The following is a 23,645-nucleotide window of genomic DNA, read 5'->3' as shown; positions in this document are numbered from 1 at the left end:
AAAAACAAACAAACAAAGCAAAAGAGCTATGGCAGGAGAGGATGGAATAAGCACGAAGAGCCATTCACACGCACCCTCTCCTGTTCAAGGCAAGAGGCTCCGAGGGCTGAACCCTTCCTGGGTCAACTAAGCTTCAAGGTTTTCTTTTATGCCAAGCTCCAGCCACACTCCCTCATCCTCTGAGCAACCCACCCTGAATCTATAACCAGCCATGGCCCCAGCATCCTTGGGACATCCTGTCCCCGACTACCTGGTGCTCAGGAAAGTTGCAGAGGTCCTGGCTAAAGATGAAAAGTCAGGGTCTTTGGGGAAACAAGAACAGCTGGTCCTATTTTACCCCCAGCAGGTAAAGCTAACCATTCACTTCAGGTCCTGTACTGTTAAATACACTCTACCTCCCTCAAATCCTTACCAGATTCCCTGACTCCAGTTCTGGGACGATTCTATTTTACAAAAATAAATAAAGAAAGAAAGAAAGAAAGAAAGAAAGAAAGAAAGAAAGAAAGAAAGAAAGAAAGAAAGAAAGAAAGAAAGAAAGAAAGAAAGAAAGAAAGAAAGAAAGAAAGGAAGGAAAGAAGGAGGGAGGGAGAGAGGGAAGGAGGGAGGGAGGGAAGGAAGAAAAGAAGAAAGGAAGGAAGGAAGGAAGGAAAGAAGAAAGGAAGGAAGGAAGGAAGGAAGGAAGGAAGGAAGAAAGGAAGGAAGGAAGGAAGGAAGGAAGGAAGGAAGGAAGGAAGGAAGGAAGGAAGGAAGGAAAGATTTGGCTAAGGTCTCCAGCTAGTAAGAGCTTGAGTCAGGATAATCCTAAACCAGCCTGGTGCACATCTCCCTCATAGAAAGATCATGGTTGTCCCTTCCTGTTCAAGCTTGGTTACAGACAGGATCCAGAAAGAAAACCCATTAAGCCATACTACCAGCTGGTAGAGATCACAAGGGCAGTTCAAGGACAGGACCATCTCTTCCTATCAACATCCACCTGGAACAGACAGGGGGTGGAATATCGCAAGGACAGATTCTCCAGTGAGTGACTCCTCATGCTTGGACCTTGCAGGCTTGTGCTGGTCTGCACTGAGCTCAGGGAACCCTTCCCCCAGGTCACCTCCCCCTCTCTCATGCAGGGAAGCAAGCCTGGGAGGCCACTGTCTTCCCAGTAGTTGGCAGAGCTGGGAGCACTGTGAGAGCTCCTGGGTGATCAAAGCCTGAGCCTCTCACAGTCTAAAGACCGCAAGGAGGTGTACAGACACAGTACACCCACAGTCTGTACATCGGGGAACTTCTGTACATCTTAAGACAGTATCCCCAGCCAGCAGGCACGCCCTGCAGCTACTCTCGCCCCAGCAAAGCTTTCACCTGAGTTCACCTAGCCTAGGATGGAAGGAGGGAAGGGACAGAAGCCAGCCTTCTGGTCCCTTCACTATTTTGCAAGAAAGGAGAAAACCAAGTAAAGCCACACCCACTGGGGTGTTAAGTTCCCCTCTCCTCTGGCAGGGCCTCCTGGCTGTTCTGGTGGCTGAGTCTGCACTTTCTGCAGCTGTCCCAGGCTGAAGCTCCACACCAGATGGCCTCCCATTCATCGGAAGTGATAGCTTCCACGCTTCAGGACACAGGTATCCAGATCTCTTCCGGCTGTGACATTAGCTTTATTAGCTGCTTTTCCCCCAGGGGTGAAAAGCTATGTCACAGCCTCTCTACATTCCTGCACCTGCTGTGAAGCCACTTGTGCCTAAGACAATCCTCAGGACCTTCCTGCCCAGAAATCCCATCAAGATACACTTTAACCTAATGATTAGACTTCGCCTTGAACTAAACAGGAGTCTCAGAAGGAAATAATTAGGCTTTCAGGGCACTGGATATCAAGTACTGCTCTCATATGACACTTAGGTAACTGAAAAGTCTTTCAAAGGTGACTTTGACTTGACTTCATTTAGTTACTTTTAAAGCAACTGGACAGGAGTCCAGTCTTAGATTTGCTAAGACACTGTGACATGTGACTCTACCAGAAGAAACTTTATTAAGTTCTGTTCCAAAGGCCTCCAATTAGGGACCTGTTTATTCTTATTTTATATAAACTTCTTAAATGAAAGCAGTGATCACTGAAACTTGTCAAGGTGACACAAGGAGCAAACTAAAGGGTATGTGAGTCATGAATCTTGTATGTGTGTGTGTGTGTGTGTGTGTGCACACACACGTGTCGGTACACTAGTTATCAATCAGACTAATAAAAGCCATGGCCGTGACATCTCTGGTCAAGGCTGGTACAGACCCACACAGGAACTTGAGAGCTCATGTATAATTTATAAGCAATACTAGAAATATTCTCCCATTCTCACAAGAATCCTGACCAAAAAAAAGTAAAAATGATCCTCAACCACAAGCAGGGTCAAAGCCCCACCCAGGCTCCAGCTCTGCTTGGGAGGAGAGGAGGAGGAGACATAGATAGCATGGAAGCGTCCCATGGCTAGAATGTGGTACCCTACTCCTCAACCCAGCTAGAATGCCAAGCCTTCCTTCCACGTGGTGCAGGGTGCTTCCTCCCTGAGGCCATCCTGCAAGCACAGCCACTGTCTCTGGAAAGTCACAACACACCTGTGATGTTGTCATAGCTCCGGAAGTTCATTTCAATGTGGTCCCACTCCAACACCATGCAGTTCTCCATGCTGGGCTGCGCAATGGCCACGTACACATCGTTCTTGGAGTTGAACGTATCCACTGACACCGACTGGTAGGGCAGAGTCTGATGGACAACGAAGTCTAGGGATGGGTATTTTAAAAGAAATGGTCATTAAACTCTTCTGTGGGAAAGCAGCACACGCACACACACACGCACGCGCACACACACACAAGCACATTTTATTGTGGAAGACTCCTGGCAACAGAGTCTTCAGACCAAATGAACAGCTTCCTGGGGATAAACAGCTTCACAGCATAGTAATAGGAACTCCAAAGCTTCAAGCACATTTGGTGATGTCCGGCTTTCCAAACAGCCTGGCAGAAAGGAGGCTACAGAGACATTCTAGAAGCTGTCATGCGAGCACCTCTGAGACCAAGGGGTGCCAGGGACTAATGAGTTGAGGAGATGCTAGACCCCAGCTCTCAGAACAACCCCAGTGAGAAAGTAGCCTACTTAGATTTGTGTAACTCACCTCACTTACACAACCCTGTGGTTGCCTATGACTGTCTGTCCCCCACCCCTCCCCGGGCACAGCGCCCCTGCAGGTTCAGAGCAAGAACTGCACTCCGGCCCCAGGGTACACTGTGTGTCTAGAAACCAAAGCCACCTGCGTGGGGGCCCACATTCTCCTTGCACATGGTGGGGGTCTATGTGTACATCCATACTACGCCCCCCTGCTATGGAAAACCAGGTGGTATCATATGACAAGACACAATGTGAGCAGGCTTGGTGGGTGTGGGAAGAACCAGATGAAGCTAGAGATGGTGGCATCCTTTTTTTTTTTTAAACCACACAACTAAGGATTATGAAGCAGAGTTTGTTGTTGTCTAGAGATGGTTCAAGGTCAAGGTGTGTTGTTCCTTGGTGATGCAGCCAGTCTGCCACATGGAATCACAGGGGATGCCTGGCTAAGGAACAAACACTGGCATTGCCCACCTCTGTTTCATGTCGCCCTTACCCAACCCCAGTACCCCTTGTCTTCTCCAAGGCCTTCTATGACCTGTCTAGCTTAGCATTAGGACACACACTCTAACTCTGAGCAGGTACCATGGCGACAACGACATCATAGTAAGCTAGGTATCTTAGAGCCATGCGCCAGCGCCCGGAGATCCTGAGGACCAGACGAGGATCACACAGCAGCGGGCTGTGAATGAACTCCCTACATCTGGGTCTCCCGCTTCTCCAGGCCTCTCACGGCTCAAGCCCACAGTAGCCACTCAAGAAATAACTGCTGGTCGGGAAGGCTCATCAAAGATGTTCCATGAGACCAAAACCCAGGCGGCTGCTCAGGGTGATTAAAGGAGGGAAATGCAAAAGGAACATGAGCAGAGAAAGTCCAGAAGCGAGGCCCCAAATCCCAGCCACTCTCAAGGTACAGGTGGGGGAACCTCAGTTCCAGGTCAGTCCAGGCTGTGGGGAACTGATAAGATCCTGTCTTAATCATCAAGCCAAGTGTAGTGGTCTATGTCTGTCATCCCAACTACACTAAGCAGGAGGCCCACAGGTAGGAGGACTGAGGTTTGAGGTCAGCCCCAGGCAAAAAGTCTGAAAAATAACTCAAGCAAAAAGGAGGCTGAAAGCATACGTGGTAGAGCATCTGCGAGCAAGTACCAGGTTCTGAGTTCAAATCCCAGGACTATAGATAGACACACACACACACTGAGCAGAGGCAAGATAGGTGGTGGTGGCAGGGAGGTGATAGGTGATAGGGAGGAGGGCGTTAGGGCTGAGTGGCTCCAAAGTCAACAGTACCTGGACACTGATGGCCTGAAGCCACCGCCCACCCCGCAAACCCAAGACTGGCCACTTCTCCAGATTTAATTGTCTGGCGCCAACATGGGGGAAGAAGTTGACAGGTGATGGAGGTGGCGATGCCTAACTCAGGGCTGGACTCATTAATGAAAACAGACATGATGTCCAAAAAGACAGCCCCCCTCTTCCTGGCCCGGTCTGGGAGAGTGTCCATTTCAGTAGTACCTCAACGGAGCTGAGCCACCACCTTCTTACTGAGTGACCTTGGATCATAACCTCCCTTCTCTCATCTCCTGGTGGCTTTGGCAGCACTCAGTATGGGCAATATGACACTCCAAACATGCTAACTTTACACAAGGGCTTCTCCTTGGGGGGCACTAAAGGGGCTTATTAAACGCCTTTTGGCTTCCATTGTGGCCATGGTCTGTCTGGTCCCAGGCCTACTTTGAAGGTTGTAGCATATGGCAGTCTAGCTGAATGCTACAGGCTGAGTCGGGGGAGGGAGGAGGAAACCCAGAAAAGTGGCCTTTGCAACCCACCAGGCATAGGGTGACAAAGAGGAGCGAAGGGAATTGCTGTGAGGGGGGGCAGAGGGGGAGAGCAAGTAGGGCCTGGAAGGCTGTGACCTGGGGCAGAAAATGGAGCCTAAAGTTCCAGATGGGTAAGAGGAACGGCTCCTGAGGCGGGGAATGGAAGCTGAGAACGTTGTGTCTGCCTGTGCAGATGCGCTGCAGCTTGGTATGTGCAGCAGCGCTTGCAGCAAGGCACCTGCTGGAGACAGGAAGGCACTCCAGGGGCTGACAGCCCTCCCACCGCTCTTCCCACCCAGTGTGGCTGGGCAGAGACCAACAAGACCAGAGAGGCGGTAACCCTGTTCAAAGTGAAATGTACTCAGGACTTGACCTATGTCACTGAACCCCTCCGTACATCATTTTTACAATAAAAATAAGTTTTAAAAAGGAGGGGAAAATAGCCCCTTTGTGTCCCTGCCCCCCACACACACACTGGCAGAGCCAATGCATAAGCCATAAGCTGGCAGGCACCAGTGGCTCATGCCTGTAATCCTAGCCACTCAGAGGTTGAGATCTGAAGTTCAAGGTTCATTGCCAGTCAGGGCAGGAAAACCATGGGACTTTTATCTCCAGTTAACCACCAAAAAGCCAGAAATGGAGTTGAGTTGGCTGCTCTACTGCTGAGTTCACAGGCAGATGGCAGAGCAGGGGATGACTCTGGCACAATGTGCCACCTTTCCAAGGACCTGAAAGAATTGCTGATGGGCCTGCAAGGCTTTCAGCCCTCCCTCCCTGGTGCCCACAGCTCTCAAGTCCCTTGGATTCTTTAGTCTCCTAATTCTTTAGACTCCTTAATTGTCAAAGCCGCACAACACCAGTGCTTACATAAACGGCGGCTGTTTAAAGTGCAGAGCAAAAATTTTCCATTTTTATTGAGGGATTCCAGGAGGAGAAAGAGCTGTCCGAATAGAGAGCATTTTGCTAGATTTGCACATTTAAATTTATTTTCCTCAACAGTGATTTCCTAACATTTTTTTATATATACCAACTATCTGGCACAACACAAACTGTTAAATCACTTGAATAGTAAATCTTTGAGGGGTGTTATTTGGTTAGTTTGGGAGGAGTTTTTGGGGGGGGCGGGGAGTAGTACTAGGGCTTCAAGCCGTCCCTTATAATTACTTGACTTGCTTGCTAGCCTGCTGCTCTATCACTTGAGCCATACCTCCAGCCTCGCTTTTTATTGGCTACTTTGGAACTAGGAGCTTAGCAAACTTTCTTGTCCATGCCAGCCTGGTCTTCCAGATCTCAGTCCTTTGAATAATGAGCGTTACAGGCATGAGCCGCCATACTCAGTGACAAATATAAATCCTAACAGAATCATGAAAAGAAAAGAAGGGGCCAGGAGTTTGGCTTAATGGTAGAGTGCTTGCCTAGCATGCACAAAGACCCAGGTTTGATTCCTCGGTACCACATACATAAAAAAAGCTAGAAATGGGGAATGGCTCTAGTGGTAGAGCTCTAGCCTTGAGAAAGCTCAAGGACAGTGCTCAGGCCTAAGTTTAAGCCCCAGGACTGAAAAGAAGATACACAGAAGAAAGAAAAGGACCTAAAGCCACCAATTGATGTGTATATGTTTATGGCTCTTGTAGGAGGGGCAGACGAATTTACATCCCTTCTTCTAATCCTCAACTCAGTTTACCTGTCCCAAACACCAGAAGTGACTAGGAGGTAACTTAAAAGATGCATTTGCTGTGAATTAAGTAAAAGTCCCCCCACTTCGAATCTGTGTGCTTTTAATCTCTGCTGCCATCAACTTCGCAATCTCCAAGAAAGACCAGATTCAGCAATAACCATCTGTGCGGAAGGCAAACTGTCCTCAAGCAGGTCCTGTCTTCTTAAAAGGCCTGGGAGACCACCTTGCTCCTATCTTGTTCCAGTCATATAGTAATGACGACCTCTCTGGAATTTCTCCTGGGACAAAGACTGAGCTGATGGTCAATAAGGCCATACCTGCAATTTGGAAGTATTTTAACTTTGCATACCTTAATCGCCCCTGGCCTCTAATTCTCGCTCAAGGCAAACTGCCTGAGCTGCTTCGAGCCACTATCCTCAGATCTCAACTCCTGAGTAGCTAAGATTACAAGTGTGAGCCATTAGTACCAGGTCATTTTTCCCTATTTAATCTAAAGCTAATGTCTGTACCTCTGAAGATGAATGCCTTCCCGTGGCTGTCATGAAATAACTCTTCTTTCTCTGGGGACAAATGTCAAGACCTAATATGGGACTCCTGGACTTAGAGCTTGAAATCTAAAACCCAGTTTCAAAAGCATGACCACTGTGGAAAGATCTCAGAGAACACACATACTGCTATAACATCCCTTTACTAGTGTCAAAATATTAATGGCACTTTCAGGCAGAAAAGCCACCACTCCCATTGACACAGGATTGAGTTCATGATACCACTGGGTCTTTGACAATGTAGGCTTGTCTCACTGGAATTCACAGATTTTTTTTTTTACCTAACTATTTATAGCACTGGAAGAAAATAAATTATACATGATGCTGAGCCTATGGGGAGAGAAAATGCACATTAATGCATTATTTCTCTTTGCATTTTCATCAACCCCGAAATGGGGAAGCTAACAGGACAATTAGGATGCAAAATTCACCCCCTCTAAGGAATATAGTGAATTATCCACCGAACACAGGGAATCATTGTTAGGTAACAGGGATTTTTGAGTGGTTAAAAATAGACTCAAAGGGAGGGATAGAAGAAGTGTGATTAATCTGAAAAGCTCCAGCAGCCCAGTCGTGGCTATATGGAATTAATTATTCCTTTTTCTTGAGGAATCAGATGATAATGATGCCTTCTTCTCTCTAGGCAAAATGGAGAGTGAGGACGTTCCTGAAAATCTGAGCTAAAAGAGAAAAAACACACTGGGAAAATGTGCTTTTTCCCAAACCTTGAGCAAAGGAGATAAGCAGGTTCCCCTGAGTTCCATTAACCCTCACTCCTTCATCCCCAGCCCTTGATAAAGCACCACAGTCCAAGCTTGGTCAGGGGAACCCCAAATGTTCATAACATACAGATCTCATTCTTACAAACCAGAAACCTTCTTTGGGGTGGCTCATTCTTTGTTCCACCATTTTTATTTGATGGAAAAGCTAACATTTCCATCAAGGGATGTCAAGACAGAATGGCCAACTCCCCGTGACCACAAAGTCTGTGTTGACTTCCAAACATGAGACTAGCTAATAACAACGAATCTATGTATGTAAGACAAGAGAAGCCTTAAAGTATATGTCCAGTAGCTCACAGATCCTCGTGTTCAGGTCTTGGCTAACTTGCTTCCAAACCCTCACCTTTCTGATGAACAATTCCCAAAAGCTAAGCCATTTTTATAACCATCCAAAAGGCCCTAAGATGAGAAGCCATGTCTTCTTATAAAAATGATCCTCTGTGCCTAAGACCCTCCCATGTTAGTGCTCACAGAGACTGAATTTACACACTGTAGTCAAATGAGAACATAGCAATAGGAAACACCAACCTTCCCCGAGGCTAAAGAGAACATTCTAGAAAAAAATGGAGAAAAGGCCAAGAAAAGTTACTGAAGAATGCCAGTTTAGCACTTCATACCAAATGGTCTCAAATGCCACCTTTTGGTGCAACTGACATTGGCTATGACCTCTGATTTATTGGAGCAGCTCTTTGGTACAATAAATAACTTTACGTGGCCTCAGCTGGCTAGAGGACCAATGCCAATTACACAGCTGAATGAGCCCCTCCAGAGTGACAAGGGCACATGCTAGAAACCTCAGGTTTCCTGAGGTGGGGGGAACAGAATTGGTTAGAGTCCCTTCTCTGCAAGCAAAGCCATCTAGAAATAATTTTCACCTTGTGGGTTTTTTTTGTAATTTCATTTTATTATAGGGAGGGGGGTAGTAGCTGGTCTAGCTTCAAAGTAATATTTTGGAATTTCTGAGTATCTGAGTTTTCATTCCCTTTGCTTCTCTTGTGCCTTAAGGCTCTAGAAATATGAGCTCTCAGCATAAATGTTTATTTGCAGAAACTTCTAGAAGGTAGGCTTCAGACTGTGGACTGATCCTGTCTTCTTTAACATCTGGCTTTAGAAGCTATAGAAACTGGCCTGAGCCTTTCATATAGAGACCCTTGCCACCTCTCCACCTGCTGGGACACTGAAGTGGTTAATATTTTAATTTTATTCTATAAACTGGAAAAAATGGATATTTTTTTTTGCCAGTCCTGGGCTTGAGCTCAGGGCCTGAGCACTGTCCTTGGACTTTCTCAAGGCTAGAGCTCTACCACTTGAGCTTTAGCTCCACTTCCAGCTTTTTTCTATGTATATAGTACCGAGGAATCGAACCCAGGCCTCTGTGCGATTCTACCACTAGGCCAAACTCCCAGCCCAAAAATGGATATATTTTGAACTAAAACCCTGAGGCAGTCACTAGGAAAACAAAGTCAAATTTCCTTTGTAGTTTTTCCTTGGTGTGGATTTTTTTCTTTAACAACTACCTTCCAACTTATACTTCCTAGTTTGTCATGGGTTATAATCTATCTAGTTAGCTCTTCTTACAGGGCACAATGAAAGTAATTTATAGATGGAAAAATCTGCATTAAACTTCCAATAAATAACATCTTACTGAATCCAGAGAACATTGGCAACAAAACAATTCAGATTTCTTGGCACTGCCTTTCCATGATGCCTACTGATTTGAAGATGTTCTGTCAAATCCACATGTTTATGCTATGATCTTAAAAAAAATCATAAAAACAAACAAACAAAGCTCTAAGGAATTTGAATTTGATACAGTCAAAACAAAAGTCAGGGTTGTTATCAAAAATGGTTGAGCTGTTTTCCTAACCACACTGATTCATTCCTGTTAGTGTAGTAAACATTTCTGCCAGGTTGGGAATGTGGCTCAGTGGTAGAGACTAGCCTTGAACAAAAAGAAGCTCAGAACAACGACCAGGCCCTAAGTTTAAGCCCCAGGACTGGCAAAAATAAATAAAAATTTAAAAAAGAGAAGAAAACAATACATCTCCGCTCACTTTCCCCCACAAGAAAAACAAAATCTTTATTCTAAACACCCATTTTGGGGTCAGACAAGGGAACTGCATGTAAATCCCAGCAAAAGAAGGTAGCGGAGAGAATCAAAGAGGACTTCACAAAGAGCTCACACTCTACGTGGTTGGCAAGTACCAGGCCTTCAGTCCAATACCCAGTACCAACTAAATAAATAGCCTTCTTAGATCCCATAGGCTCTGCCTACCTGTAGTTGTACATTCGTAATCAAAGCTGCTCACATCATTCAGTTTCTTCTCCTGATACTCTGGCGGACCAATGCACAACACATCAGATACTGTGGAGTTGGTCATCTTCAGCCACAGATACAACCATTTGGCCTTGCAGTCACATTCAAATTTATTACCCCTCAAATCTCTAAAAAAAAAAAAAGAAAACAAAACAGAAATATGTACACAGGGAAATAAGACACAGCTAGTGCGATGAAACACTACGAGAAGTTATATCCTGTTTCATTTAAAACTTCTTAAAAGTGGAATGTGTGTGTGTATGTTCACGCCAGACATACGGCTTCAACTTGGGGCCTGGGCACTGTCTCTAAGACTTATTGCTCAAGGCTACCACTCTATTACTTGAGCCACAGCCCTACTTGCAGCTTTTTGGGAGTTTGGGGTTTGTTTCGTGGGTCTTGGGGCTTGAACTGAAGACCTGGACTCTATCCTTTAGCTTCTTTTGTTCAAGGTTAGCTTTCTATAGCTCCACTTCCAGCCTTTTTTAAAAAATGTATTGGCCATAAGAGTCTCAGATTTTCCTGCCCAACCGCTTCTCATTGATTTGAACTGCATGGCATACACAGCGCTCTCGGAAATGGCTTGTCAATACCTTTCCAAACTCTCTTGAAATTGTTCCCATGCTATAGTAAAAATTGGGAGGGACAAGAGAACGTCAGTCCCTTCCAGGTGGTCCTCCTAAAAATAGGAAATTACAGGGAGACAGTGTTCACAAGTGCACCTTTTGAGATCTCCATAAACTATGTCCAGCTGGAAGTAAACAACAGATGCTAAAGTGAAGAAACACAGTGTTTAGGAGTGTGGGACTTCCCATCCAAGAGAGCTTGATTTGCTACTGGACTCGTGATGCTAAGCATCAAATAGCCAAATCCAACCCAACAAAACCTACGCAGCCGCTTCCCAGGGTACATTACTTTATTGATTTTTATTGAAGTACAGAAGCCAAGGGGGTTGAAATATATGATTAACTGGGGCCCAGTGACAGCACAAGCAAACTTAATTTCATTACTTACAGCTCAATCAGAGAGTCTAAGTCACTGAAGACATCCCTTGGTAGTGCTTTAATGTGGTTATTGGCCAAAGAACTAGAAAAAGAAAGTCACATTTTAATGTGATTATTATCTTCATGCCTGGTCACTCTGAAGTCCCTTTAAATACAGCTAATAGCTTAAATGGAGCTCTAAACATCCTGATCCCAGTGGAGTTCAGCTCCTGGCTTTGCTCATCAGTCCTGTAAAACATGATTTGAGCTAGGAAAAGATAACATAGATACTGGATTACTCTGTAAGCTTTCTGATTGTGTGTTGCCCCCAATATGGGTACACTGGGGCGTAACCTTAGGCCCTGGGCACTGTCCCTTTGCTTTTTCACTCAAGGCTGGTGCTCTATCCAGCTCTACTCCTGCGTCATTGTTGGTTCATTGGAAAGAAGAATCTCACAGACTTTCCTACCCAGGTTGGCTTTGAACTGTGATTCTCAGATCTCAGCCTCCTGAGTATCTAGGAGTATCTGGTGCCTGGCTGATTGGTTTTGTTCTTAAAGCAGTGTTCATTACATACTCTGTGTCCATCTGTGAAACTGCAAATGGCTTCCTAGGTTTCTTCAAACAAAAGTCCAAGTCTTTTTGGTGATGGATGCTGTCTAGATCCTTCGGCTACTGCTCTAACTCTACCATGGCTCATCGCCCACAACTCATATCCAGCCACACGACCCTCCTGGTTCCACCTCAGACAGTCTCAATGCCTTGTCCTGCTCCTCTGCCTCAGCTCTTCTCCTAGAGAGACAACAGCACCCTCCGTCATGCATTACCCTTTCCTGACCTCTGCGCCTCTCTCCTATTCCCTGTTCTGTTGATCTTCATTAGAGGACACATGCACATCGGACTTTTCTATTTGCTTATCTTCGTGTGAGCACACACACATGTGTGCACACCAGTACCAGGGCTTGAACTCAGCACACAGGCACTGTCCCTTAGCTTTTTCACTCAACGCTAGTACTCTCCCATAAGCCACACCTCCACTTCCGACTTGTAGGGATTAGGTGGAGAGAAAGAGTCTGGATTTGAACCTGGATCCTCAGATCTCAGTCTTCTTAGTAAGTAGGATTTAGGAGTGAGCCGCCAGTGTAGGCTGTGTTTGTTTCTTGTGGATTCTCTCTAGATATGGGCCAAAGAAGGACAGAGACGATGGTCTGTCCACAACGTGTGACAAGTCAGTGCCAGCACACAACAAGTTCTCAGTCAACCTTTGTAGGACAGGAGAATGAAGCACCAACAGTGAGAGCAGAAGATGCAGTCTGGTGCCAAGTCATTCCCTAGTGTTCCATCTAAGTGAATTCTCTTAGCTAGGCCTCATGACTCTGTGGACTCTTCTTTACACAGACGCTCGAATCTAACCTCTAGAGATGACATAATGAAACAAATGTTCAGACAACCACTGGTTATGATCAGTTTCCTCTGTCCATGAGTGAAGCTCAATGAGAAGCCATTTTGCATGGCTGTTTTCGGTGTGGAAGGCCTTTCTGAGACGTCAGTCCACTCCCCACCTCCAAGAAGCGGCTCCTCTGTGTGATGAGTGGGGATTCTGCATTGCCTGTCATCATTCTGCTGAGATGGGAGGAAGCCCCAGTGCAGGGCTGAAGTAGAGAGAGGCTAAGTACCAAAACAATGTACAGCAGGTCTGTAATTTCCCCTGGCACCTCGTGCCCATGTGCGTTACCCCAGAAACTGACATCTGCTTGTTTCCTTCTATTTGCATGGGTATCAGCAGCAAAAGAGAACAAATATGTGTGAATGTAGTGGTCTACAGTGTCCTCAGATGTAATCTCACAAGGAGGACCATGGAAGTGGTAAGGAGTCAGCTAGCTAGACATGGTCTTTGAGCCTATTTGTTATTCAAGTATTCTTGCTTCAAGGTTATCAACTGGGTATGGAGAAATTCCGTTTTTGAGTTAGATACGTTCTTATCTGGGTGATCACAAGTGGATAAAAATGGAATTCTATGTACTTTTTTACTTTCTTTTCTAAATGTTACATATTTGGGGGGGCAGGGTCTGTTGTGGGGCTTGAACTCTGGGTCTGAGCACTATCCCTGAGCTCTTCAGCTCAAGGCTAGTGCTCTAGCACTCGAGCGACAACACCACTTCCAGTTTTCTGATGATTAATTGGAAATAAGAATCTCATGGACTTTCGTGCCCAGGCTGGTTTTGAACTGTAGTCCTCAGATCTCAGCCTCCTGAGTAGCTAGGATTACAGGTGTGAGCCACCAGTGCCCAGCTTAAATGATATCCTTTTTTCCATATATTTTTATTGTAATTAATAGAAGGGTTACATTATATTCACCACATAGAAGATGCATTACTTCACATATATTGATTCTCTTTCTCATGTTAAATGGTATATTTTTATGTATTTGAAAATAACTTGAAGGACTGCGAACGTGGCCTAGTGGTAGAGTGCTCACCTGGCATGCACAAAGCCCTGAGTTTGATACCTCTGTGTCACATGCACAGAAAATGCCAGAAGTGGTGCTGTGGCTTAAGTGGTAGAATTCTAGCCTTGAAAAAGCCCAGACCCTGAGTTCAAGCTCCAGGACTGGCAAATAAAATAAAATAATAATAATAACTTGAAAATGAAATCAGTCTGAACATATTCAGAGTAGCTTTTAGAAACATTTTCTGGTTGATGGTGACACTTTTTTTTTGTACTTTCAAAAGCAAAGTACAATAAAAGGTTGTGGCTAATTAGCGGTTAGAAATATTTAGTAGGGCCAGGAGTGTGGCCTAATGGTAGAATGCTCACCTAGCATGCACAAAGCCCTAGGTTCGATTCCTCAGTGCCACATATATAGAAAAAGCCAGGAATGATGCTGTGGCTCTAGTAGTAGCATACCAGCCTTGAATGAAAAATGCTAAGTTCCAGCTCCAGTATCAGAAACCACACATCCCCTCCTCGCCCCCAACACACAATCTAGCTTAAAATGGGGGCTCATTGGAGAAAATACACTGAAGAGCCAAAGGCAGGAGGCCGAGCAGTCACTCCAAGTTTACAATTCAGAGTTGAGAGAACCACACTTTTTAGATGGCTGCCTGCCCTCCCACTAAGTGCTCACCATCGCCCCTTTGACTTCACTTTGTCCACAAATTCATGGCACTTACTTCATTTCTAAAACTACTTAACAGCTAGCTCCCTGCCGCTAGAAAACAAATGTCCTACATCTTAGTTTCTGAATGGCATGGTTCCTTCCCTGAATGCCCAGACACAGATCTGTCTCCTTACAGAGTGCAATGGGTTCTGTCAATGTTGGGAAAGTTCATAAAAGTCAGATACTTCATTCCAGGTAAGAATAGGAATGAAGTTTAGAACTGAGGCTTTCTCTGACTATGACTTTAATAAAAGGAGGGGGACAATGAACACTTTAAGCAAACGCAATAAACATTTCCATTACTAAACACATCTCTGGTCTAAAGGGGACAGGTTTGAAAGTTGCTAATTTTTCTGGAAAAGTGGAGCACATCTAGGAAACCCGCTTAAGAAGGAAGCTTCTGATCTACAGAGAATCACAGCAGGTCTTGCTGACCTGACCTGGGCTGGACCCAGGAGGAGAACAGCACTAAGGGGAGGGTGCAAAGGCCCTTCTGGCCACCATGGAGCACTCCACACTCTTGGGAGAGAAATCTAATATCCAGGAAACAAGATCAACCCATGTGTCTAGTGCAGATGGCGATGTGCTGCCAGGAGCCAGGGGGCAGAGAGGGGTTCCACGAACATGCGCAATACCTGCACGTTCATACTCTCCTACCAAAGGACTAGCTCAGCCAGGCATGTGGACTTTGCTTTAGGTTCACAGGTTGCTCAGTGCTTTTGCTCACAAACAAAGCCCCTTCTTCTTCCTGACTTCTGGGAAACAGACTTACTGGGCCTCAGCTGTTCCTCTCCAGACACCCCCAGCTGTCCTTTCAGCAGCCACTGTCTGGCCTCCCCAACTGCCAAGTGGTTTACACTTACTCAGCAGCCCAGGAGAGAAAGCTCAGACTCCTTAGTGAGCAGCGGGAGAGAATAACCACACCTTGAGCACGTACGGCAGGATGTGGGCAGACACTTCTCAAACCAGCATTACCAACCCGTCTGCACAGGAAGTCTGTACAGTCAGTAGAACCATCCTTATGTTAAGGGTAAGGAAACTAGAGCTCAGAAAAGCTATACGAGATTCATAAATGATGGCCCTAGGGCTTTGAACTCAAGTCTAAGGGACTCGAAATTTAACAATCTCAGCCTCCCAAGAATGTGGGGATTTGGTGAAGAAAACTCCAGGTTGTGAAGAAAAGTTTCTATAGGAAGAAAAGAAAACCCAGAGCAGGACTATCAGGGGGACTAAGATTCTCCCACATGGACGGTATTGGTGAGAGTGCCTGGGCTTCTTCCATCATTCTGATACCTCCTCACACTCCAAACTCCAGGCTCCAACTCAGACAGAGCCTCTGTCTGGTGGCCATCCAGGACCCAATGTAGCTATGCACAGTGGCAGACACCTGTGCCAGGTTGACCAAGGGACTCTGTCCACATTGTATAGTCAGGCTGATGCCCAAAGATGCCACAGCCCCTGCCTAGCACCCACCTTCAAAGCAGATCAATTGCCAGTTCTCTCTTTACTGCAGACAGGACAGCCACGGAGAGGAGCCATGTTATCTGACTCAGACTCAAAATATCTATCATGCAAATTGAGCCCGCATCCTAGCTAATAAATTACTCCCACCGAGACAGTAACTATTTTTGCATTTTCATAAACACAGCCACAATTTCTTCCAGTTTTCTAAATTTGCTCAATGTGTGTACTTGCTTTGTTCTGATATGTCAATTCAAATCAATTTGTTTAAATTTTTTTGTCTCCGGAAAGCTATTAAAGAACCAGAGAGCTTAGCTGAAGCCAAAGATTAATCCAACATAAAAGAAAAAGTGATTTGCATTCAAATGAGAAAAAGCACAAAGACATCTCTATTCTACCTTTTCCTGATTGTGATCCTCTAGCTGACATTCTTCAGGAAGTCAGTTAACCCTCAGTTCCCAAATCTGTGAGATGGAACTCACAGACGATCACACAAGGTAGAGAAGGAACTCCACACACCCAGCCCCACATCTGGTACCAAGTGGGTACCAAGGGGGCATGAGACCTACGCTTCCTTCCCACTTTCTCCTGGAGCCAGGCCCCTTGGGTCCCAGCTCAAAGCAGTATGACAGAGATAGAAGAACACCAACAGTGTGAGGATTGCAATACTGCTTCGAACTATGTAGAAAGATCTAGAACCTCTGGGATGTGAGTTTCCTTCAAGGAATGCTCCCCATATGGAAATATCAAGGAAAACAATCATAAGGAGGCAGCTAGCTCTTGCCCCTCACATGAAAGGACTTACAAGGGTGTTGACAGGACTTACAGGTGAGTCAGGTCCCGCAGGCCACGGAAGGCATTTCTGGAAATAGTTTCTATTTTGTTCCCTTCAATGAACCTGAGGAGGAAAGCAGAATAATTCAACAGAATGTCCCCTGCTTAATAGCTCTCAAAATGAGCCTGGCATGCTTTGAGAGTGACATGTAAAAGCAACGGGGAATTAGAGAGTCTTGGAAGACTAAGCCACAACGAATTCCACAAAAGAACTGATGTGTGTGCAAGATACCTGCATATGTGTGTGCCTTGATCTGCCTCCCCTCCCCACCACTAGCAGCAGCATGGTCATATGCAAATTCAGAGCTGTCACATGGGGACAAACATCTGGGGAGAACAGGATGTGCCACACAGAGGCAAAAGACTCCCCCACCAGGCATTTTGGTGGTTAATAAGAGTCTCACACACTTGTAAGCACAGTGGGCTCCCAACTGCGATCCTCAGCTCTCAGCCTCCTGAGTTGCTAGGTTCACAGACATGAGCCATCAGTGCCCAGCTATACTACAGTTCTGATGAAGGAGAATTCCAATAAACTTGGCTTCCAGCAACCTTACCCTCACAGAATCCCTATCCCACACAGCCTGATTTTTGAGCAGATGATAATGAGGCACCAAGGATCTGAAAACCTCCATGCCACCAGGAAAGTTGAGCAGGCGCTGGCTTTCTTTTCTCTGGACTAAAATGGCATACAGCTTGAACACTGAATCTTACATCAATCGCACTGCCAAACTACAAATTAGGAACATGAGATAAGATGCAAATGCACCCAAATTCTCCCTAGAGTCACAGAGGGTTAAACCAAAGGTAAGGCAGCCTATGATGAGATGACCTAAAGGAGCATCTGGGCCACATCTACAGACACCATTAGTGGAGCAACTCTTGCACTGAATGCTTTCTGGCACATGGTGTCTCAGGAACTAGACTTCAGTATAAACTGGTAACCACCTATACCCTGGCCTGTAGGATTGACCTTCCTACAAAGGAAAATGCACAGCTCTGCTCTGTTACCACTGTGGCCATGCACGGGCTTTGGGAGATGCTAGTAGCTTTAGCCCCTGCAGCTGTAGTATTTTTTGCACATCAAGCCCACGTCACAGTACTGGATTATGAGAACGTGCATATTTATGTCTACTGTGGAGAAAGACATCCTGCAGAGACATCCATCCCCAAGGCCCCAAATCAGCAGAGAGCTTTCTTCTGCCAAGGATGTGTCTAGAATTCCTACCTCTACCTGTTGACTTCAGATAAGAAAAGCAGAGACAAGGCTTTCAAAGCCCTCTGAATGTTAAGGAAGGAAATCCTATCTGATCTCAGGATTAGCATAATTACAAACTTACTAGTACAAAGGTGGAAGGGCTGCTGGAGGGGGGAAAAGACAGCAAAGTGAGACAGACTGACGTGAAAACAAGAGCAAGGCTAATCAATGCTGGGGAGGGTGGGGATTCCACATCTAAGACAGGACAATGATATTTTACCCATATCTGTGTGCATGCACGGGCACACTCGCGCGCACGCACACACGTGTGTGTGTGTGTGTGTGTGTGTGTGTGTGTGTGTGTGTGTGTGTGTGTGTGTGTGTGTGTGGTGTGTGCTGGAGATGGAACCCCGAACCTTGTATGTGCTAGGCAACCACTAAGCCACAACGCCATCCTCCTTTCTCCTCCTTTTTTCCTTTTTTTTTAACCAACAAATACATTTTAAAGACATCTGTTTTTCAAATCAGCTTATAAAAACAAGTCTCCAAGTCTTTGAGCGACAACATCTTAAGGTAGTATTTCACAAATAAACTCTCGCAGAAGCTACCTGCTGTCTGAACCCCTGAAGTAGCAGGCAAAGAAAATCACCGAAGGATTGATTCTAGAAAATGAAATACTAATTGCTTTACCTGTAAAGATGACTCTAATTAAGTAAACAAATAGCAAATATCCAATAATGTAATTAAATTGGGATTTTGAACCCCCAGCTGCACACAGCCTTTCCCCTCTTTTTAAAGAAAAAAAAAAATCTGATTAGACCCTCAGCAGAAATCACAAGCAGGATGTGAGATAGCTGAATTAAAAACACATGGTTTCATCCCTAAATAGGAAACTTCATTTAAAAATAAGTAACCCTCAGAACCTTCCTTCTCTATTTCTGGATGATCAGCAAATCCATCGTAGTTAGGAGAGGTAAAAATACCCAATGCAATTTCCAATTCTGCTCACTACATGACAAATTAAGTGTCAGTGGAGAATGAATGAGCACATTTTCTTCTTTGTTTCCTTTCTCCCAATTTGTCTCCAGCCTTCTCCTGTCCCAATGTGTTTATAAGCAAATAGACTACCGAAGGTCAGTACCACTTAAAGGTTTTTTTCTCAATTGGCTCCCTCAAAAGAGGCAAAAGGAACGAGAGACTATGAACCCACACTCCCCTCCCCCCACCCCACACACAAACCACACCACTCACAGGTATTCGAGATGAAAAAGTCCAGCAAAGGCATCATCCCGGATCACCGTGAATGAGTTTGAATTTAGCAACCTGAAAATAAGACAAGAGTTCAATGCCGAGCTGTAAGGTGGAGTTTTCCCATGAAGCTGTTTTCTTTCTTTGCTATGTTCAGACTCTGGGCAGCAGTGGACCCTTCTCAACCCAAGGACAAGTCAGCAGGATCCCACAGAGTCAAACTACTATGGATAGAGGCCACAGGGAGTGAATTCCTTTGAGATAGATTTTCTGCTCATTTTCCATGTTCTACTTCTTTCTCACTTGAGGGTCTTGGTAAATATGAACTGATAACTGTTATTTGGAAACATTTTCATGCTAGGCAAAATTAAACAGCCAGTGTGTGCATTCTGACACAAACAAGCATGGAATCAACGATCACAATGATTGAATCCAGCTCTATCTTTATAGAAAGTTAAGCCCAGACAAATGAAGTAACTGAAACAAAGTCGCATAGCTAGGGCAGAAACAAAATTTTTTTAATCCTTTCTATCACACTTCATATTCTCATTAGAAATAGCAGTAAAAGTTTGATAAGGAAAGCAATAAAAGTTTGATAAGGGTTGGAGGTATGGTTCAAATGCTAGAGCGCTTCCAAAGACCGTTTATCACTGCAGCTCTCTATCTATCATTTAAGTTCCTTTGGTAAAACTCAATGTAATCTCTGTAGACATCACTTAAGACAAAATTGTAGTCCTGTATTCCTATAATTAATCCCATCACTCTGGAAGCTGAAATATCAAGTTCAAGGCTACCTGTTCTACATAAGAGAGTTCTAGGCCAGGATGAGCTATGCAACAAAACTCTGCTTCACCAAAGTATTTTAAAATATTACCTAAAATTCTTTCCTACCACTATATAGAAAGTATATTTTAATATCATTCCAATTCTAAGACAATTCTGATTTTAAAATGGTAAGCGTGATGTTACAAGTATGCATGCAATACCTCAGTAACAAAACTATCTACAGAAAGTTTTTGAAAAGTAGTGATCTGTATGTCTCTACATTTTTCTGTAGCTCACTGCTTGCTGTCATTATGATTTCATATCAAATATTTTAAACCAACATAACAAACAGACTTTGATATATACTCAAGACCACCTGTCACTGATTGGGTTTTGAAAAGTGCTTTGGGACTTTTTTATCCTCCCTTCTTTCCTTCCTTCTTTCCTATGTGTGCGAGTACTAGGGCTTGAAGTAGCTTTCTCACTCACAGCTGGAGCTGTACCACTTGAGCCATGCCTCCAGTTTAGGTTTGCTGCTGGTTAAAGAGTCTTTCAGAGTTTCCTGCCTGGGCTGGATTCAAACAAAGTTCCTCAGATCTCAGCCTCTTGAGTATCTAGGATTACACCGGTGCCCAGTTAGAGATCTCTTTTTGTCAGCAAATGTAAACTACTGGAACAGAGTAGTTTAGAGTGTGGCTGTTGGCCCTAGGTCTCAAATCCTGCCTCTGTGGTTTTGAGCAAATAACCTAACTTTCCTGAGCACCAGTTTCCTATCAATGAGAGAATAAAAATATGTCCTGGAGGGGGTGATATGCTAATGACTAAAATTATGCAAATCAATGAATAGTAGGCTGCTTGTTTAAGTACTCAGTAAACCAGAAACACTCCTGTCTCCAAAGTAATATTAACATTTTAAAATGTAAGTTTCTTTTAAAGTGAAATGCTTGAGCAAGAGTTCGTTGAGGTAACATCCTGGATGTGATTAATTCAATCACTTCCCAATGAAAACTGGGATCTACAGCAAAGTCCTGGAAGAAAAAGTGTCCCAAGATGAGCCTTAACCTTTTGTCCAGGACAACATGAGGCAAACCAGCAACTGACTGGGGGGACAAAAGAGGGGTTGTGTGGACAAAAGAGGGGCAGAGCCCACCCTCTGAGGACCACCTTTCAGGACCCCCATTTTACAGACAGACCTCCTCATACTCACAGAAGCTGCAAGGAAGGCAGATGGGAAAACATGCGGTCCTTGATTTCCGAAAACGTTCCATTGACTAGGCTCCTACAGGGAGAAAACAAGGCCCTGGTTTCTCTCAGGAAGCTCCAGGTGAGGTGGGCAGCAGCCTTACCTTCCACCTGGAACTTCACTCTCTTCCTGGCTGGTCTGAGGCCCACACGGCTCGGGGAGGGGAAGAGACCAGCCACTCTCCAATGCACCTAATCGATATAAAAACTAGTCTAGCTAACGGAAACCTGTATGGTCAGTCTGGCTCCTTCCACAGACTAGCTCAGTCAGCTTAAATCCATCCCGGGAGCTTCACTACAGGAGGACAATTGCCTCACCTCTGCCCAAGATTCTGTGTGTGCAGACACAACGATAATGTTGGCCAATGAAACTCTAGGGTAGGATAGACATTCCCCTTTGGGAACACATCTCTGAAAGACATTCGAAGCACTTCTGATTAAATGCACCGTGAAAGCCTTGGGGGAGAAACTCAGACACCTGAACCTGAACTGTGCGCGGTAAGAAGTGGTGCCATCTGCGAGGTAAGATGGTCAACGTGGGTCAAGAAGTTTGGCTGTGTGAGATTTCTGGCAGGGAGGAGGGGACGGGCTCCCTTACCCTTTCTGACCACTGCAGGACCTCAACACTTTTATTTCCATGAACGTGTAGATTCATCCAACCGCTGCTGATCTTAAGAAGTTAATAAGGGGAAATAGAATTTCTGGATTCTTCCATGTCATTAGACTTGACAATAGTGAGAATCAAACAGGCCTGATGTTTCCCAGAGAAAGCACAAGCAATGTCATGGAGGGGGGGGCGGTGAGGGATCCTAACCAGATAGCTGGGAGTGGGGGGGGGGGGCAGCACTTCTCCAGGACATCAGAACCATCTAGCAGGAACCTCATCCCTAGGGGTAAAGAAATGGCCTTAGAACATCACCAAATACTAATGGAGGCCTTTCGGGTCAGCTCCTCCAGCAGCAGCAAAAAAAAAAAAAAACAGCCGAAGTCCTGTGGGAAGGGGTGGGGGGGGGGGCGCAGAAAGCTGCTTGAACTCGGGGCAGGAAGTCGGGGGGACTTCCCACACTTGGGATGAGCCGGACTCCGGGGAAGTCCCAGGGCTCGGCCAAGCCCCTCTGTGTCGCCCTCTTCCGAGCCATGTGCGGCCAGGCTGGCCTGCCCCTGGCCCGCCCCGCAGGGTGGAGAGAGGAGGCCCGGGGCGCACAGTGGAGGCCGGCCTCCGGGCCTCCCCCGCCTCGGCTCCGCTCTCCACCCGGACACGTCGGTCTGTTCCCACACACCAAACTTTAACGCACGCCAGAACCCCCCTCCACACACACAGACACACGCGCACACACGCACGCACACGCGGGGTGCCAAACGCTGCCTGGGGCGCGGAGACTCCCTCGCCGCACGCTCCCCCGGGAGGGAGTGCCCAATGCAGGTGGCCCGCGGACCACACGGAGAAACACTGTGATGGGAACCCCGACTGCGGACCGAGACTCCCCGGGGCCGGGAGTCCCTCCCTCCTCCACCCCGACGCCCAGGAGAGGAAGCGGGGAGCTGGAGTGGGGAAGGGGGTGGGGGCGCGGGGCGGGCCGGGGCCCCACTCACAGGGAGCTGATGGCGCCGGGCACGATCCTGGGCACCCAGGAGGAGCCCACGCAGATGATGGACTCCTTCGTGCAGCTGCAAGTGGCGGGGCAGCGCGCCAGCCGCCTCACCTGCGCGCTCCTGGGGACCAGGCACGCGGCGCCCAGCAGCAGCAGCAGCAGCCCCAGCGCCCCGCCGCCGCCGCCGCCGCCCGTCCGCAGCGCCATGCCGGGGCCCCCGGTCCCCGCCGGGTCCCGACCCCCGCCGCTCCCACCCGGGGCCGCCGCTGCCGCGCCACTCGCCGCTCCGCTCGGCCGCCGCTGGCTCGGACGCGGGCGCCGCGGGTGTGGGAGGCCGAGCCGCCGCAGCCGAGCGCATGCTGGCCGCCACCCCCACGCGGCGCCCCCCCACCCGCGCCCGGGCTGCTGGGCCGCTGCGCCCGCCGCGCCCGCGCCGGCCTGACATCAGCACTCGGGCCCGCAGCCGGCTCTGGCCAATGGAGGAGGCGTGCGGGGAGCCCGCCCCGCCCGCGGGGGAGGCGGAGAGGGAAAAGTTGGGTGACCTTGGGGGAGGGGCCCGAGGGCAGGGCGACCCTGGGGAGGGCGGGGGGCGCGCAGGTCCGCAGGGATCTGTGATTTACCCTTGGACTCCCTGCCATGGGGTCCCCAACGTGACTCCCCCCCCCCAGAAAAAAAGTAGGGACAAGGGAGAACTAGCTTCATCCCCACGACTTCATTTATTGATTATGTCTATTTATTTATTTGGGCAGTCTTTATTCGTTTTGAGAGGAGAAATGATGTGGCTGTGCCCCCCCCCCATACATACCAGGGTCCCCACCGGGACCTTCTGGCTGGCATTTGTCAGGGCTTTGGGGTCCAGCCAAGAGTCCACAGCGCCCAGGCCGCCCCTCTCC

General features: G+C 46.8%; 1 protein-coding gene across 1 annotated transcript in view; it reads right to left on the bottom strand.

Annotated features, from left to right (window-relative positions):
- Positions 1-22,959, bottom strand: part of Lgi2 (leucine rich repeat LGI family member 2) — a 28,453-nt gene extending 5,494 nt beyond the window's left edge. Inside the window, exons 1-7 of the mRNA XM_090343756.1 lie at positions 22,754-22,959; positions 21,126-21,197; positions 19,157-19,228; positions 16,703-16,774; positions 11,287-11,358; positions 10,231-10,400; positions 2,584-2,748 (exon numbers count right to left, since the gene is read on the bottom strand). Coding sequence (XP_090199882.1) covers positions 2,584-2,748; positions 10,231-10,400; positions 11,287-11,358; positions 16,703-16,774; positions 19,157-19,228; positions 21,126-21,197; positions 22,754-22,959 — 829 coding nt within the window. The remainder of the gene's footprint in view (positions 1-2,583; positions 2,749-10,230; positions 10,401-11,286; positions 11,359-16,702; positions 16,775-19,156; positions 19,229-21,125; positions 21,198-22,753) is intronic.
- Between the last annotated feature and the right edge of the window lie 686 nt (positions 22,960-23,645).

Source organism: Megascapheus bottae, chromosome 13 (genome assembly GCF_031878675.1).
Source record: "Megascapheus bottae isolate mThoBot1 chromosome 13, mThoBot2.hap1, whole genome shotgun sequence".
Lineage (NCBI taxonomy): Eukaryota > Metazoa > Chordata > Mammalia > Rodentia > Geomyidae > Megascapheus > Megascapheus bottae.
Note: the sequence above shows the minus strand (reverse complement) of the source record. Positions and strands in the feature narration are given on the sequence as shown.